Below are 16,888 nucleotides of genomic sequence, written 5' to 3'. Positions count from 1 at the left end.
TCTCTCTCCTTGGCAAACCTCCACCCCTGAAACGATGCAGCTCTGAACGCTCGAAGGGGTTGCCCCAGTTCCGATGCAGCTGTAATTGCATTCGCCGGTCGCAAACGTGCCGCGTCTGGATCGGGCACGGTCGGATATTTAATATAAACCGGTCCGGACCGGGGTATCGCGAAGAGCAAAAGGCCAAAGGGGGTTGCAGGGGGTGCAGGTTGTGCATCCCCCCGACGACGCTGCAATCCACCGCAGTCCCGACGCACCGACGGGGAAAAGTGGGTCGTTGCGGAGGGATACTTTTACGCGGCGACATTTAGGGACTTCCGATCGGGGGCGGAATCGATTCTCGATCGATGGAACGTGGTTCCGCAATGTCTTTGGCAGTCGCCGCCGCCGCCGCCGCCGCAGCTGGCGATCGTGTGGAAATTCGATTCGTATGCGGAACACCTAAGCAGCCCCGTTATTCATTCCTCTGCGAAAAAATCTCTCGGGAACGAACGTGTAACATTATTTTGCGCGCAGATTTCCTTGCGAAATTGTCTCTTTATTCGGTTTCAAAGTAATTCGAAGTCGTCTGCGGTCTACGGATTTTTATTTGTACGGCTCTTCTTCTTTGGGCGAGGACAAATTTGAGTGTTTGTTGTGCTAGGATCTATGTATTGCCTTGAATAAAAATATTTCTGTTGGGATTCAGCTTGTTGTCAAATAGTTACATGTTTGAAGACAGAATTGAATTGTCTACTGTACTGCTATATTTATACTGAATTGAATTATAATTTTTCTGGTGATATACAGTCAATGAAAAGTGTCTCTGCACGCACATCTCTTAAAACAGAGTAATTTAATTACCTGTTATACCATGATTTTTCAGTTGCAGAGAATATAAATTTTTCTGGTAATGCACAGTCAATTGAGACAGTCTCTGTACATTTTTTTTAACAGAAAAATTTAATTCTTTACTGCACACGAAGTGACTCGAAGCAGTGCCCTTCATATAATGTCCACACAGTCGTCAGCTGCAGATTAATTAGCGAGTTCCTGCGGCGTTGCGCAGCAGATTACAAGCAGATTAAGAAACCGATCGTTTTTCTACCTTGACCGGCGACTCCTCCGGCGCCTCGCATTCCTCCAACTGGAAAAAGAAACGGCAAAGGTTAATTGGTCTAGTTTTAATCGGTAATTATATCGAGTTGAGTCGCGCGCGACTCGGAGTCTCGCGTTCAGATCCGATTACAGAAAATTTTCCGACGCGTCCGTGGCGTCGACGCGACGACGTGGTCATCGGAATTTTATTTTCGATTTCAGGAAAGATCCGGGGCGACAATAGCCTTGCGGACGATTGACCTTTTGATAAGGGAGAAAGAGGAGAATAGATAGTGGAAGATAGAGAGATGGATAGAGAGGGGAAGAGAAGGAGACGTTCTCGAGGGAGGAGAGCTCGCGATCGCGTGACGATAGATTGAATGTCGAAAACGAGGAAGCACGTGTCTTTCCGCACAGAATGGCAACTGAAATGCGATCACGATACGAAGAAGCTTATCGCTGTTCCGAACAATCTTCGGATTCAGGAGAATTCCAGCCGAGTTATTGAAATATAAGGCAACCTTCCGAGTGATTAATCAGACGGCTGAAGACGCTGCCATATGCCGCCAATCAAAGTCCAAACAAGTGAACTTTACATGTCCGTGAAGATCGCCCGGAACTTCTAATTACATTCCGTGACATGTTCGGAATACGGATTTCATTTGCAAATTAACGCTGCGAAATGTTTCAGTGCCTTTGACAACACCAAATCGTCACAATCTTCAAATCTCTCATTTCTACTTTTTAAACTTCTATTTAAAAAATTTTTACACTTCTTTCATCGATGAACCAGCTGTATTATCGCAAATTGTTTGCACAGTTCATGTTAACGTTCCGTAAACATTGCCAGTTTACGTCAACAGAAAATAATATGCAGAATAATACGTAAAAAGGGTAATAACAGGAAGAAAATACTTTGAATTCCAATGAATGCACGGTCGTTATTCCAGCTGTAAACTGGCAGTGATACGTAAACAATGATGCAATTTTTACGAGCATGGTCACGAACGAAGTCTTGAGACAAGGGGCTAATGTCTTTTCACACAGTACTTCATCCTGTTGCAATCGAAAAAGCGTTCATTAGAGTAATAAGTTTCTTCTTAATTGCGGGCTCGCTGTAATAACGCATTAGACGGTCTAAAATATAATTATAGCAACATTATGTGATCCACCCGCGCCTCGAGGCAGCACTGTACCATAGGGAACCCCATGAATATCCATGGCTGCATTATACAATGTGTTTGCAACTCTGTAAGCAATCTATTCCGTGGAATAATACAGCAGAACAGTTACCACAGTGTATACAAGCTAATTTCTGCAACAAATCGCGTTAAACATTGCAATCCCGATGTTTGCAAAATGGACTATATTAATTGCAGGATACGAGGACCACCACAGGATATAATATAAACAATATATAAATTTTAACACGACAATATTTTTAGATTCTTCCAACGATATCACTGTATCCCATTTGATCTCTTGATATATAAAATTCGCAGTCACTTAAGAACTTTAATCGCAACAAAAAAATTTGTTGACACAATTGTGTTAACATTTACGTACTTACTTCTTCTCATAAAAATTCTAACAATACGTAATATAAACAATATATAAATTTTAACACGACAATATTTTTAGATTCTTCCAACGATATCACTGCATTCCATTTGATCTCTTGATATATAAAATTCGCAGTCACTTAAGAACTTTAATCAGAACAAAAGAATTTGTTGACACAATTGTGCTAACATTTACGGAAACTCAGCACCTCCTTCCAATTATTTTTCGACGAAAGAAACGGACCAGTTATTTTCCTATAGCCTCGCCGTCCCCGTACTCGACATTAAAAAAATTCGACGCAAAAGGGTGGTGACGCAAATGGGGGCGCGGGGCGGCGTAAGAGGCGTAATATTTCCTCGTGGAGAAGGAATTTGATGAGCGCGAATTCTCGCGAACGCGGTCACGTGCAAACGCCGTAAAGAATTCTTCCCTCCGCGTTGCGAGCGGTCTCTTTTCCTCGGCTGGTTCGGCGCCAGCGTGCAACGGCCCTGGCCATTGGCGCGTGGCGGTGCTAATGAACTTCGGGCTCGTGTTTGCCGCAAACCGCGCGTCGCCTTCGCGCACACCTAACCGGACACACGACAAACGATTCCGGTGTCGCGAACTCGCGAAATCCTCGCGACCGAACAGGGAAATTCGAAACCTCTCGAACATGGACGCTCGTGCCGCTCGCGAGCTGATTTGCTAATTGCCTCGCAAACGTGACTTCATTTCGCCCAACTTCAATCAGCAGGGTACACGAAGAATTCGAAAAATTCGAAAAACGTTTCGGCACGCAATGTCGACACGTTTTAACACTCGACAGTTTCGATAATTGTACGTGTGACAATGGTTTGCAGCATTTAACACCGGAATGTAATTTTTCTTTCGTAGTTCGCGAAGTTATAGAAATATTTCCTTGAGAATTTTTTCACTTCTTCGTGCAAGTATGTCGAGTCAGAAACTAAATGAACGATTGGCGCATGCGGCCAATGATTCGCCACATTGGACATCGAAAATGGAAAAAAAGAGTCAGCGGAGTCGTTCGGAGACGAATCGCAACAATGAGTATAATAAAAATGAAACAGACCAAACGCATCGGCGGCGAGCCGTTCGAAATCGATTTGCAACATCGACCGCAGAAGAAACGGCGGCAGAAGAAAAAACAGAGCAAGAACCGGGGACAATTTCAGAAAAACTTCTCTTCGAGGTTACGAGAACAGAAGAGGGCAAGGGAAGAGAAGAGGCGGAGAAGAATGGGGAACGAAGAATGAAGAGAAGCGAAGGGAGGAAGGCAGACATTTTACTCGACGAATCCACGCAGCCGTGACGAACGTAACGACCAGCGCAACGTTGGTTGGCCTGATCGCAGACAATCAGAAACGAGGTGTTCAGGATATGCTCGCCTCGCGCAGGGTTGCACGCGAAATCGCTCGACGGATCTACGGGGCCGGTTTTCGTATTAATGGAGCGACTGACATCCGCGAATCAAACAAGCCGCTGGATCGGCCCCGAAACACTGGCGTCCCGGCACGTTAATTCCGATCGGTATCTGACCGGCTACACTTTTATTGCGATTTCGATGGAAATGCTCGCCCCGCGCCCATCTGAGTTCATTATTAATCGTCGGCTGCGAGCATCATCGTTCCGGTCGGTGCGCGTTGCCCTAAATATAAATTACGGCAACCTTTGTCCTGTCACACGACGGAATCGATCACCTCTGCTAATTACTAGCTTTATGCATTTTTTGAGAGAATATACATTGATTTGCTATTTTCAATTTGGTTAATATTGTTAAAGAAAAATTTGTCCGGTCTCTGACTGTTGATATTGACCGATTATAGTGGAAAATCATTTTGTTCCGGCTTCTTTCTCTCGGAGACGGGTTTCGAGCCGCAACGCGTCTGTCTCGGCGCAACCAGCAGATCTCCGGCGGTTGAATAGTTGAACGGGAAATTTTGCGAGTTAAGGACAGCCGTAACGACATCGTTAATTAAATTCCATGTACTCGCGGCTGCTTGACGAGAGAGGCACGGCATCTCGCAGAGCTCTGCGCGCCGATGCGCGGGGGCGGCCGCGTGCGCGCGCGAACGCCACCCCTGTCGTTAAACAGTAAATTACCTGTAAATGAGTAATCGGCGCAGCGGGAACCGGGACTCCCGCTGCAACCCGAAACCGCCCCGAATTCACCGGGAAATCAGAGCGACCCGGAATCGGAGGAACTTTGCTAATAACATTCTTAATGGGCTCCGTGATTGTTGGCCGAATTGGGTTAGAAGGCGTGCCCCACGTTTTTACTGTGCTGGCTGCGTAGGTTGCGAATTCTTGTTCCGCAATTACACTCTGCTCGTTAGTAATTAAAGACACACGAGGAAAACATTTGCAGACGAGTTCTTGTAATATCCTACAAGTCTGTTCGTAAGTTTGTTCCAAACCAAACACAGTTTACATCAAAGTAAAATCGCCTAAAATGTTATTTTTCATTTCTAAATCTGCGTAGTCAATGTACCTAATCAAAAGACATGGTCCAAATCAATTTACTATGAATCTCTAACTTTATGGGTCCATAAAGCCATAAACTCTTAATCTCAAGCCGAATAGGCACCCTCGTTCGCAATACGTCGAAAGCCGTCCCGAGCGATCGTCTTATATCGAAAGAAAGCTTTAGTGGTCGTATATTTGTGACGCTGGCGGCGGACTTGTCAATATATTTATACGATAATAATGTTTCTAAATTTGCTATTCTAACTGTACCATGCGCGCCTTAGCTGAAAATGGCGCAAACGTTTGGAACAGCAAGTTTAGCAGGTTTTCTCTGAAATTGTCTGATTTGGTATTGCGTTATACAGCGTCGAAATGGATTCATAGGGCTAGAAAAATGCTAGTTCAGACGCAGACGGTGTCGTTGATCCAGATAAAAGTTTCTGGCCCGAGCCTGCTCGATCCGGAGCTCTAACGAGCAAGATCGCTGGCTGCGCGAGCGCCAGCGTGCACTAATCGACGAGCTCGGAGGAGGAAGACAACGCGAGGCGACATATCCGCAGGGAATAACAATGAAGGAACCACGATAGCAATAGAATTATCTTTCGCCGGTCGTTCTCCCGGTTGTCGTCGCGAGGCTGAGTTTCTGGCGGCGGCGCAGTTTCTCGTACGGTCGCGTGGCCGGATGCTAATGAACTCGCTGCGAGTCACGTTTTCGCAGAGCATAAAAGAGCCCGGAGAGCGAGAGAGGCCGAGATGAACAACAGAACCGAGCCGGAGAATCCTGGCACCGGGTCCCCGAAGCGCCGAGCTTGCAAATTAGTGGCGTTTCGGCGCAACTGCCTTTTCCGCGACGAGCACGTGCAACGTGTTCACCCCTCCCCACTCTTTTTATTCGGCCTGACGACTATCAAGATTTTCTACCGATTCGGCGCTACTCGACGACCTTCCGCCATTTCGTGCGTGCCGTCCACGTTCCGGGGGACACACGTGTCTTCGAAACTGCGATCGTTTGCGTCCGCCTCGCGACGAACTTACGATATCGGCCCCGAGTCCACCGTGACGCGTGGGTTCGTTGCCGTTCCGTGTTTGTTATGTCTAATCTGCGGATTTTTTAGCGATATCGGAGCTGTTTGTATCCGGTGCAATTCGAGCTGCGTGGATCATTTGTTGTTTTTTTTTGTATAATCGTTTAGCTGTACGACACTATTTTTAAATTAAAACATTTGAACGAGGAACGAAAATTAAAAGTTGAGAAATGAATAAGAAACACGACTAACCTCGCTCACTTATTTATGAAATATTCTAGGTCAGATAAAATTTTTATTTTCGTAAAGCTAGCTGGATTCTGGATTCGAAGTAGCTCCAAGCACTAAGGGTCCACTATAGCAATTTTGGCAAGTGCAAGGAGTCTTTCGAAAGGCCTGCAGCTCGCATACACAGGAGATAAATCATGAAGTAAATTGTTGGTCGGCTCCCTAGCAGAAGGACACTCGCAAGGCTTGATTCACGCTACTAATCCGATACCGTTACATCCTCGGCATTCTTCCCCACGGCCGTGGCCGGCTACGGGAATAACATTTCGATGATCGATCGTCGATCGCGGTTAAGAGGCGTATTAATTGCCCGTCGATCGGTACCTCTAATTGCCGGTGCGCGCCGCGCGGCCTGATTAATTACCGCTGGCTGCCCATGGGTGGTAACCAAAGTGAGATCGATGTTCGCCCGAGAGTTTTCTCTTTAATTCGAGTCGATCGAGTGATTATTTTTCATCCCGCGGTGTCCACTATCGCCTTACCCCGCTCGCACGTTACCTTACAAGAGAAATTGGAGAGGAACATGCATCGATTATGTTTGTACGAATCCTATTAGTAGACTGCGGGTCTTCGTGCAAAATAATTATTGTCTGCTTCTGTACCAACGAGCACACGTACGTATAATTTTCTTTCTTTAATAACTTTAGTAGAATAATAATTTATAATTTATAATCTTGCGTGAGTTTTTATCTGCTGAATCTTTGGACTTGCTGTTCCGTGGTTGGCTGTGCATAATTATTAACGAACCGACAGTCCGGAGAAGAAGTTGAGTTTTAGATTGAACATTTTTTCGCCTGATCGTTTCGATTTTATTCCGCTCCTACCGACGTCTTCGACACGTTATTTATTTTGAAACTCCTCCAGGCTACCGCAACGCAGAATCAAAGTTTAAAATACAGACACGCGTGCTGATTCACCGTTTCGCTGCTGTGCCCGCAACATTTATTTTTATTCCGTGGATTGCGTTCCTCGTGTCAGCAATTGTAGGAAAATGAACTCACCGTTATCCGTACAGTTACGTGCGAGCATTAAACAAACGGATGTGGCAACATCAATACGAGACGTACGACCAATGTTTAGTACAAGTCTGATATATCAGGCTCTGCATTACCTTGGCTGCGTCTGCTTCATTCTAGCACTCATTATAATAAAATTAGACTGCGGATTTTTAAGCAAAACAAACATTGTTCGCATTAACTGCAAGACATAAGAACCGAATACGAATTTCTTTCTCTGTTGAGTGGTTCTGTCAAGTTGTACGAGATCAAGATAGTTTAATTTAAACTTTACAATTATTATCATAAAGTCTACTTATTAGCATAAAGCAATATACAGACTGCTCCAGTGTCGATGGTACAGCCGGGAGTGATTCCACGTGAGAAAATAAGTTGAAAATATAAAATAAATTTTTTATTTTCACGTCTCGTTTGCAAGAAAATCGAGCTTGAAAAATCTTCATCCGCAGAGGGATAAAAGTTCGACAAGCATGTCGGCCATGAATTCGAAAGCAAAGATCGTAGCAGTCATCGGGGAGATGGTTCATCGACCAATAAGACTCACATGCCACCCACACTGTTCAGCGAGCGTGTTCAACAACGAAATGGTGGTGTCACCGTGGCACCTGGCGTTTTCGGGGCATCTGCTCGTTACGCGTTTGCGTCGGTAGGCGTCGCCGACTCTTGTCCCCGCGAAATAATTAATTTCAATCTTAGAATGGCCCGCCGGGACGGACAGAAGCTCTTAAACTCGACTTCTCGCGAAGTTTAGTCGCAGTCGGAGCCACTTCCGGCGATGAGTCTACCCGCGGCGAGGGGAGCCGGCGAAACAGAGACGGAGGAAAAAGTTCCTTGGCTCGACGGACGATTTCCGGGACGCTTCTTTCTCTCCATTCTCTCTCTCTCTCTCTCTCTCTCTCTCTCTCTCTCTCTCTCTCTCTCTCTCTCTCTCTCTCTCTCTCTCCAGTCGTTCCCTCACGGGGGTGCAGCTCCCGTGGAAATTCGATGGACGTCCGCGAAATTATAGGGAACGCGGGAGGACTGTAATTGTCGGGAGCCGATGTTGCGACGCGCTAAGTGAATGCTTAACGCCGGCCCGCTTTTACTGCGATTAATTCGGGCAAACTCATTTTTCGAGCTCGAACGGGGGTAGTTTACCCCCGGCGCGGTACCAACACCGCGTTTTTACCATCCCCTGTAGCCGACCGCTTTTTTGCCGGGCAAGTTTTAATGGCGCTCGAAAATTCGCCGGCTCGAAAACGACTTTACTCGTTATTAGGCTGTCGATGCCTCGGCGAGCGGACATTTTTGTTGCCGGATTTCGAGGTCCCCGAATCAAACTGAGATTAGCTCGTTCTGTGGTACATTCTGCCATGTTTAGAATGATATCTGAAGCACTTGTTCACTCGAATCGCTAGAAATTGCGTCTCGTTGAACTCGCGTGCAAAATCGAGAATTGTCGAACAGTGGCGATATTCGAACTGGTGTAACTTCGTGAAAAAAAATCGTACAGTAATCTATCCAGGCTCATTTTAAAGCTTGAAGCTTCAGCTTTCGTTACCCTGAGTTTGTTCGTGCGAATAAAATTTTGACATAGAGTAGCACATAAAAGAATGAAAGCACCTTTCGCACCTGAAACCATCACGAATTTGAAGGCAAACGAGACTACGAAACTTGATGTACAATTACATTTCTCCACGTGATCGCATTTATCATTAAAAGTGTGCAGCCAGCAAGTGCAATTCACGGTTCCAGACGTTTTCGTGGAAACCAAGGAGCCGAGGAAGAATGAACAATTCCTAGGCATTAAACAGTACAGAACTCGTTAAAGCCGGGCAAGAAAGTGTTCACAAAGTGAAGGTCCGTTAATTAATTTCCGTCTGCCGTTGAAAAGAATCCTAGCCGCGTTATCATCGTCGTTGAAGATAGAAGATTGCATGTCTTCAACCCCCGTGGCTCATTAACAGGCGAATAAAGAAACGGAATTGACTTCGCGGTAAGGCTTCGCCGCTCACTTCGCCGTCGAAGTGACTCTGATTTCTGGCCGAGATGCTTTTTACGCGATACATACTTACGATTCATCGTCGTTAAGGATTCGCCCGCAATTGGCTGGCGTTCGCGTTATCTTCGCGGACTAAATCCCGAGGATGGAACGAGTTCGGAGAAAACAAGTAAATAAAATCGACTCCTTTTCTGTTCCGTCGTTACGCTCGTGGTTCGGCCGGCTCTAACTACAATGCTACGTTGCAAAACAACGGATGCGATGTGCGAAACGGTTCTTGAATTATTTAGACGAATCCCTTCTGGCGAGACATCCTATAATTGCGTTCGGTGAGTTAATAAGACTAATAAATTTTAAAATGATTTCTGCACTGCAATTCTCATGGGAATCCTGATAACGCGTTCTCGGAATGAGCAATCGCATGAGAAATTGCATTTATTTAACATGTTCTCAAACGTTTCGTTCGTTATACTCGTTTCTTGTAATTATTTGATTTCGTGCGTCGATTATGTCGGCGATAGTTCCATTAAGAACCAATTAAAAACAACAAGGTTCTGTCATGGTTCTCTGTTTTTTCGCTGGATCTCGATCAGTTCTTTCGTCCGAATCTAATATCGCGAGATTAGTTTCCAAATCTGGACAGCGTGTCGAGCCATTATATCCGAATTGGGAAGAGCAAAACTGCTGCAAGTGTATCAAAACTCGCAGTCCGTTAATTACTTAGCCCGGAATCGATTCGATTTCCTCGAGACTGGTTCGGGGCAATCGCGAAAGGAATTCGTACGAGCGAAAGTACGTAGTGGCAGCGTTCGAAAGGCGGGAAACTGAAATCGGCCAGCAACAATCGGCCGCTAATTTGCAAAAACGCGCGAACATCTGCGAGATATAAATGGATGGACGGCGGGGGGAAAAAATGTTCGAAGAAACGAGGCCGCCCGGTGCCACGGAGTCTTTCTCTTTCTCTTTCTCCCGGCGTCGAAATTAATTCGCCGCGAAGACGCGGGAAATCGGCACCGATAAATCACGAATAGGATTCGACAAATACAATTCGCTAATTTACTCGCGGACCGTGCGGAGGGGACGTTGACGAATCGCGCTACCATTTGGCGAACTTACGCTCCCCCGATCCGATGGATATTAAAAGAAACTCGTTCTCGTAGCCGGCTCATCCGGGATTTATCAATCACGTCGGAATCCGCGATGGAATCGTTTCGCACGCCGGCTAGCATAATTGCGACTAGGTATCGGCGCCCTTCCGGTGATATTTAAGGGCTCCGCGTCTGGCTAACAATCTGGGAATACCGCGACCTTCACGATTTTTTTCTGATAACATTAGTGGCATTTCTTTTTAAATAAGTACCTGATTAAAAAGAAACGTACATTGTGCAACCTGTGATTATTTTTGTCTTGATAAATCTTTAAAAACGCCTGAGTGACGGGCTAACTCATTGTCAGACCGCTCAGGTCATGTCTAGTTAATAACCTGAGAGAAAAGTGACATTAACGATTTTTTTTTTAAGTAGATAAATACACGCGATCGCCACACTCTGAAAACAGCAATTACTGATTCCGAATTGGAAACCATTTGATTTTAAGTCTCGCAGATCAATGAACTCGGCGCTGGCGCGTTTTGGAGTGAAAAATGAAAAATATAAGGTTGCAGTGGACATCGGGAGTAAAGACGAGAAATAAGGGGGCACATAAGAAACGAAGAGAGAGAGAGGAGAAAGAGAAGGGATCTAGAGATAAGAGAAGGGCACGATAAAGATGTTTCGGCGACTTCCTGCAGAAGCCTGGCCGCTTCCGTTGCTTTTTTAGAAAACAACCGAGCCGCTGCCTCCCTTTCGACTTTCCACCGGTCAGTGGATACCTGAAAGAACTGGGAAAATACACCGGGACAATGGGCTTGGCTTTTCTGGCCTCGCTCCGAAGGATTCGCGAAAATTTATTAGCCTCCGACGTCACATCGGGAATTATCGGCACCCGGAACGTATCCGCTGTTCGGAGACCGTGGTCCTTCTTCCCGTGTTTTTCTTCGGGATCTAAAGAAAACGTTTAATCCGCCGTCGCAACGGGGAAAAAACGGTCCCGGGGGAATCCGTTCTTCCCGTTTTGCTATGCCATGCAGTTTCTCGCCAAAATTTTGTAGCGAGCGAATTCTCTGAACTCGGCGAGCTGTGCTCGAGAAATGCTATCCTGTAACGCAAGAATTTTACATCCGGATCCCAGACTTTGATCCTAGACGATTAAGTGGCTCAAAAATGCCCTTCAGTCGATTTTGGCCGGAAATGACTCGTTCGATAGCTTATCAAAAGGGAATCCTTTCTGTCAAGTTTCAGCCCTATACCTCGCCCGTAAGGGTAGTTACAGGGAATAAACGGAAAACCAGTTTTTCCCCATTTTCCCAATTTATTCGCATCTAAAAATTCCTAAAAAAATCTGATACATTTAACATATCGAACCACATATTCCAGAATGTTTTCCGATTTTTCAGTTGCAAACTCTCGTTGTAAAAAATGAAAACCCCTAGAAAATATGGAAGTTTAAGGGCGACGCAATAATGAAAATAATGTTGAACACTTCAACATTAGAGAACGATTTAGATAAACAGTTGTCCCACCAGCGTATCAATAGTGGGGGTACCTAGTGGATAGAATCCCCGCCCTCAGGACGAATCGCGATGAGGTCACTACCAGGGGTACGCTACACTATAGCTTGGTGACGTCACTCAGGTTCTGACTATACCATTTCCCTGACTATTCGTCTCTCGAATCCCACGATCTATCTGGCGAGCAGTGCCGTACTTCGAGCTGTATTTCGCGAAAGACGAGGAGCGGTGCTCGCGTCCGTTTCACTTTGATTTATCAATAGCGTCTAAATCGGTCGATGGCCGGACTCGCATGTTCTCTAACCGGAGAGGTTCCCGATAATCCTTGCGGCACCCGATACCGCGATCCGCGATCCGTTATCTGCCCGGTTATTCCTGTACCGACGTCACGTCCGCGAGCGCGCGGATATTTCTATTCGACCTAAATGTCAATCGGACTGTTCCGTTGAAGAGGACGCAGGGATTCGAGCAGGTGTCGCGGCTACGTACGTCAATCACCGGCCCACCGAAATAAAACCGTAACGTGCTCGGTTTACTACCGTCGTACAACGACCGATTTATAGATATCCTGAATTAGTTACCGGTCCCTGGTTCGTTCCAATTATTACGCGATTCAGATGAACGCTCGTGGCTGCAAAGGTGTCGCGAAAGATAGTCTATCTTTGGACCTGCTGATGAACTCATCAGGATAAAGAGTTGATACGGCAGGAATCGGTAGGTCTCTCTGTCAAGGCTACAAGAACATTCCGTGATGATTCTTCGTTTCTCTAGGTGTAGAGCTAGTGCTAGCTATATTTGGATCATTCGGTGTCTGAGAAGCTGACGACTTGGGTCACTGGGTCTTCGAAGTATGCCCTAAGTTCAGTTGAGTCTTCCTCGACAAGATTGCTGACCAGCCCTGTCTACGTAGACATCTTCATCTTTTAACACTTCACCTACCGGAAACCGATTATCACGTTTGCTACCAGCAGCGTCTATTTCCGGGCTTTCTGAATCTTCATTTAAAATTATTAGATGGCGTTACTGTGGGTCACTTATTAATTCACAAATTGCTATTGCTGTTGAAGGATCCACTGAAAAGTCTTCAGCTATGCATCATAGGCTTTCCATGAGGCTTGTTTCCAGCAGATTTAGAAAAGTTACCAGCAGGCGATAGACATCGTAACACAAAAGTGTCAATCCACGAGATTAGTTTTAATATCTCGTTTTAGAGATCGTTCTGAGCCCCCATCGACGTCTCCACACGGTTTAATATCGGCATTGATCTATGATACAGTGACGCCTAGATTGAGTAGTGATCGATACGGTGTGCAAATGCTGCTATACAGATGTATAGAGCGTGTTACAGGGAGTTGGAAATAGTGAAACCAATCTAGCGCAATGAGTTCCTGCATCGACAGTCGAACCTGCTCTTGACGAACGCTCGAGATCGATCTGATCGAACGTACTGGCTCGATTTCGTTCGCGGACTGTATTAATCTGTGCAATGGTAGAAAATATTTTCTACTTGCGCTACAGCTCGCCGTGTTGATTAGCTAGCTCCGACGAGCATTGATCAATCAAGCAGCGGAACTTGTGATTGACACGAGATGTTGGCACGTAGATTCTGCCATAGATGCTGAATATTAGTTTCAGTCTTGGATCCGACAATCTTAGATTGCACAACCTTGTTCTTAACGAACTATGGATCAATGTAACGAAATGAAACATAATTGTGAAACGTTCTTCGAGGTGTCCGAGAAAGACTCTCGTCGATCGAGACCAGAGACTGAAAAATTTCTCAAAATGGCTGATTCAAACTGTTATATCGGTTCTGATTGAAACAGCGACGAATATACTGCGGATTTTTGTGCAAAATAAACATTTTCCGTAACCGAAATATAACCGTAGAGTTGAAAAAGAACAGCTATAGAATAGTAGAGCCGAAAAAGAAGAGTTATAGAATCGTAGAGCCGAAAATGGACAGTTTTAGAATTTCTAAAGTTTCCTAAGATTGCTTCTAAGTTCTCCTACTCATTGTTCACATAGATGTGTAAAATCGATAGTTTACTTACAACATTATTTCGGTTCTTCGTAACTGTTTGAAGAGCCGAAACCGATATAATACCTGTTCCCAATCCCTGATCGAGACGCTATGGCCGAGCCTATCGGCGAGCAGGTTTCCACGGCTGAAACGAACACGGAGGCGAATTAATCCGTGGCAGGAGCGGCGAGGAAACAAGCGACGGCTGACAGAGCGGCAAGAAGATTTATTAGATCATTAGGAGGGCGCGCTAGGTGTTAAGTGTGTACCCGCGTCGGGAGGTTTCGCGATTCTTGTTAGCGGCCCCGCGCGGAAACCGTACAATTAGATAAGAGCCACGAGCCACTTTGCACGGCAGATTTATGAATTACTTGATTACCCGTTCGCGGGCTCGTGGCCCCGTTTAACGATACCTCTTCAAATGGCCTGTAAATAATCCGCGCTCGCCTAAACGCACGTTGCTATAATTCTTAATTACGAGACGGCTCCGCGCGTGCAATTGCCATCGGTGGAGTGCGAGACGTCGTCGCCACAGGCTCGATTTCGAAAGAATCAACCTGGCCTGCGACGTCGACACCTATACTCAAAGAATGGACCCGGTAAATTTTATTTAACTCCTATGGACGATTACAGCTATTAACAATTACTAGAAGTTATTTGACAATGAAGTTTACACCTTGTACTGTAATTTAGTTCACTTGAAGATTGACAATTTGTCGTCTGGTGCCATTAACAACGTGTTAAAAAGGGACAAACATCGTCAATGGTTAATTATGTAGCACGGTTATAATTACTGACTAATAATTCTGACTTTGTGGGAAATCTTCCCGCGATCATGGGAGATCGATAAGGACATTTAGATAGTTTATACTGGAGGAGCCATTGTGTTCTCCTCTTTCGAAAGAAAACAGACTATAACACGTTCACCGTGGATAATGGTAAATAAAACATCGAGCGGAACAGTTCGGCGGCGAGTTCGGTCCGCTGAGTTTCTGGACGGCGCCGCGGAGATTGGATGAAAGGGAAGAGGTTGGGGAACAGAAGAGGGGGGTCCACGAGGGGCGGAAAAGAGGAAGAGGAGGCGGAGGAACGCGGAAAATCGCAGAAATAGAGGAAAAGGAGCTCGAAAGCACGTGTACGTATCGCGAGGGAAACGTCGTTCTATTGGAAACATGTCTCCAGACGTCGTGACCGTATCTCGAGACGCTGATAAGAAACCCTCGGTCCAGCCCGGAGAAAATAGGTGCATTTAATTGGAAACGCAAGAATCGGGACGATAATCTTTGCAATTATCGAGCCCCCGCGAGCAGGGGATTTTTTATCGGCGGCCGATCGGCAAATTCTCCCTTATGAACTCTGGGGGAGAAGGTCCTTCGGTGAAAGGACTCATGGTCGTCGACCGGGAAACGTTTCATCTATTTCGGACACAGGACGGCGAATTAATCCTGGTCGAATTTCCTGTCCAATTCGATTTTTGGGCGTAAAAGTCATATTTAAAAATTTCTCTGAGTTACTCAGGAATTTCTAAAGGTTTCTCAACATAAAAATTAGTACAATTTGTCGAATATATATATAGTTTAAAATAAGCTACTCGTTCGTAAAAAGGGGCCATTAATTTTTCCAGAAAAAATTCTGAAAGTCACGGTTCTTTCAGATGAGTACCTAGACACGACGCCTCGAGGATACGTTCGAAATACAAATTTTCACTAATTGGGGAGGAAGAGAGAGAGAGAGAGAGTGAGAGCTTACAGGACGATGCAATACCAGCGAAATGAAACGTTGAGAACCGCAGAGGGTTGATCGCGAAGATGTTCGCACACAGCACCACCTACGCCCTTAATACACGGACAGGGTAAAATCGATGGGCAGAATCGGATGCAGCTGCGTCTTCCTCGTCGCTGCAAGGATTCCCGTTCCCTTTTATCCGTCCATTATTAATCGCGAGTCCAGTCCTCCTTCTCTTCCTCCTCCTCCGTCGAGGATGTCGCTCCTTTGTCGAGCCCTCGAGATATCTACGAGGGAATGTTCGAGGATTGGTTTCGAACACGTACCTATATTCGAGGGACATATGTATCCACCGTCACCGTGTCTACCCCTCCTTTTATTTTCTACTTGCGTCTGATCCTTGTTTCCGTCAGCATTCGTGCACCGGCTCACGATATATATTCGAGATGATACCGAACGATACACGAGAAAGTGGATTCCCGTTCGTCTTCGCGGCGCGAGCAAGCTGTCGTCGTCGATGCGACGAATAAATCTCAATCCCCCGACTTTTAAGCGTTGCTTATCGTCTTACCCGTCCCCTTACCCTACTTAATACCCCGTTTCGATGCACTGTTTCCCTTATCTCAGCTCCTCGTATCTGATTTATGCGAAACCTGCCTCTCGAGCAGCGGCGAGCTGATTTCGCCCCGCTCCTTTCATTTATTTTTTCTTCTTTACAGTGAACGCCGAAACTTTGGTGCTAGGGACGTTTGGCAACTCGGAAATATTTGGCAGAAATGTAGTCCCGCTAATTATTCAAATATTTTTTTTATTACTGAAAGTTTTACGGAGGGTGAGGCACCCTTTCAGAGAAGCCTCGACTCTCTACCGTCGAAATGGAGAGACGTTTATATCCTCGTATGATTCTCACAGATACTCTAGAATAATCTAGAACGTATGCGAGTTGTAAATTTTGGAAAAGTGTTATCAGTAGAAAATAAATTCTTAAATTATTTTAATCTCCTCGCTGTTTCAATGTTCACTTACTCTTTTTCGACGTGAATGCATAAACTCCACAATCTAATTATCACGCTTTTGTTTCTCACATTCTTAACAAATAGAATAACAGAGTTGTACAGT

The 16,888-nt window shown here is 45.5% G+C and overlaps 1 protein-coding gene across 1 annotated transcript in view; it reads right to left on the bottom strand.

Annotated features, from left to right (window-relative positions):
- The window catches only part of Pdk1 (Phosphoinositide-dependent kinase 1), a 744,020-nt gene that overhangs the window by 483,042 nt on the left and 244,090 nt on the right, over positions 1–16,888 (bottom strand). Inside the window, exon 3 of the mRNA XM_076793522.1 lies at positions 1,088–1,126. Within this exon, the coding sequence (XP_076649637.1) occupies positions 1,088–1,126 (39 nt within the window). The remainder of the gene's footprint in view (positions 1–1,087; positions 1,127–16,888) is intronic.

Source organism: Halictus rubicundus, chromosome 9, assembly GCF_050948215.1.
Source record: "Halictus rubicundus isolate RS-2024b chromosome 9, iyHalRubi1_principal, whole genome shotgun sequence".
Taxonomy (NCBI): Eukaryota; Metazoa; Arthropoda; class Insecta; order Hymenoptera; family Halictidae; genus Halictus; species Halictus rubicundus.
This window is presented reverse-complemented; position numbering and strand designations above follow the sequence as displayed.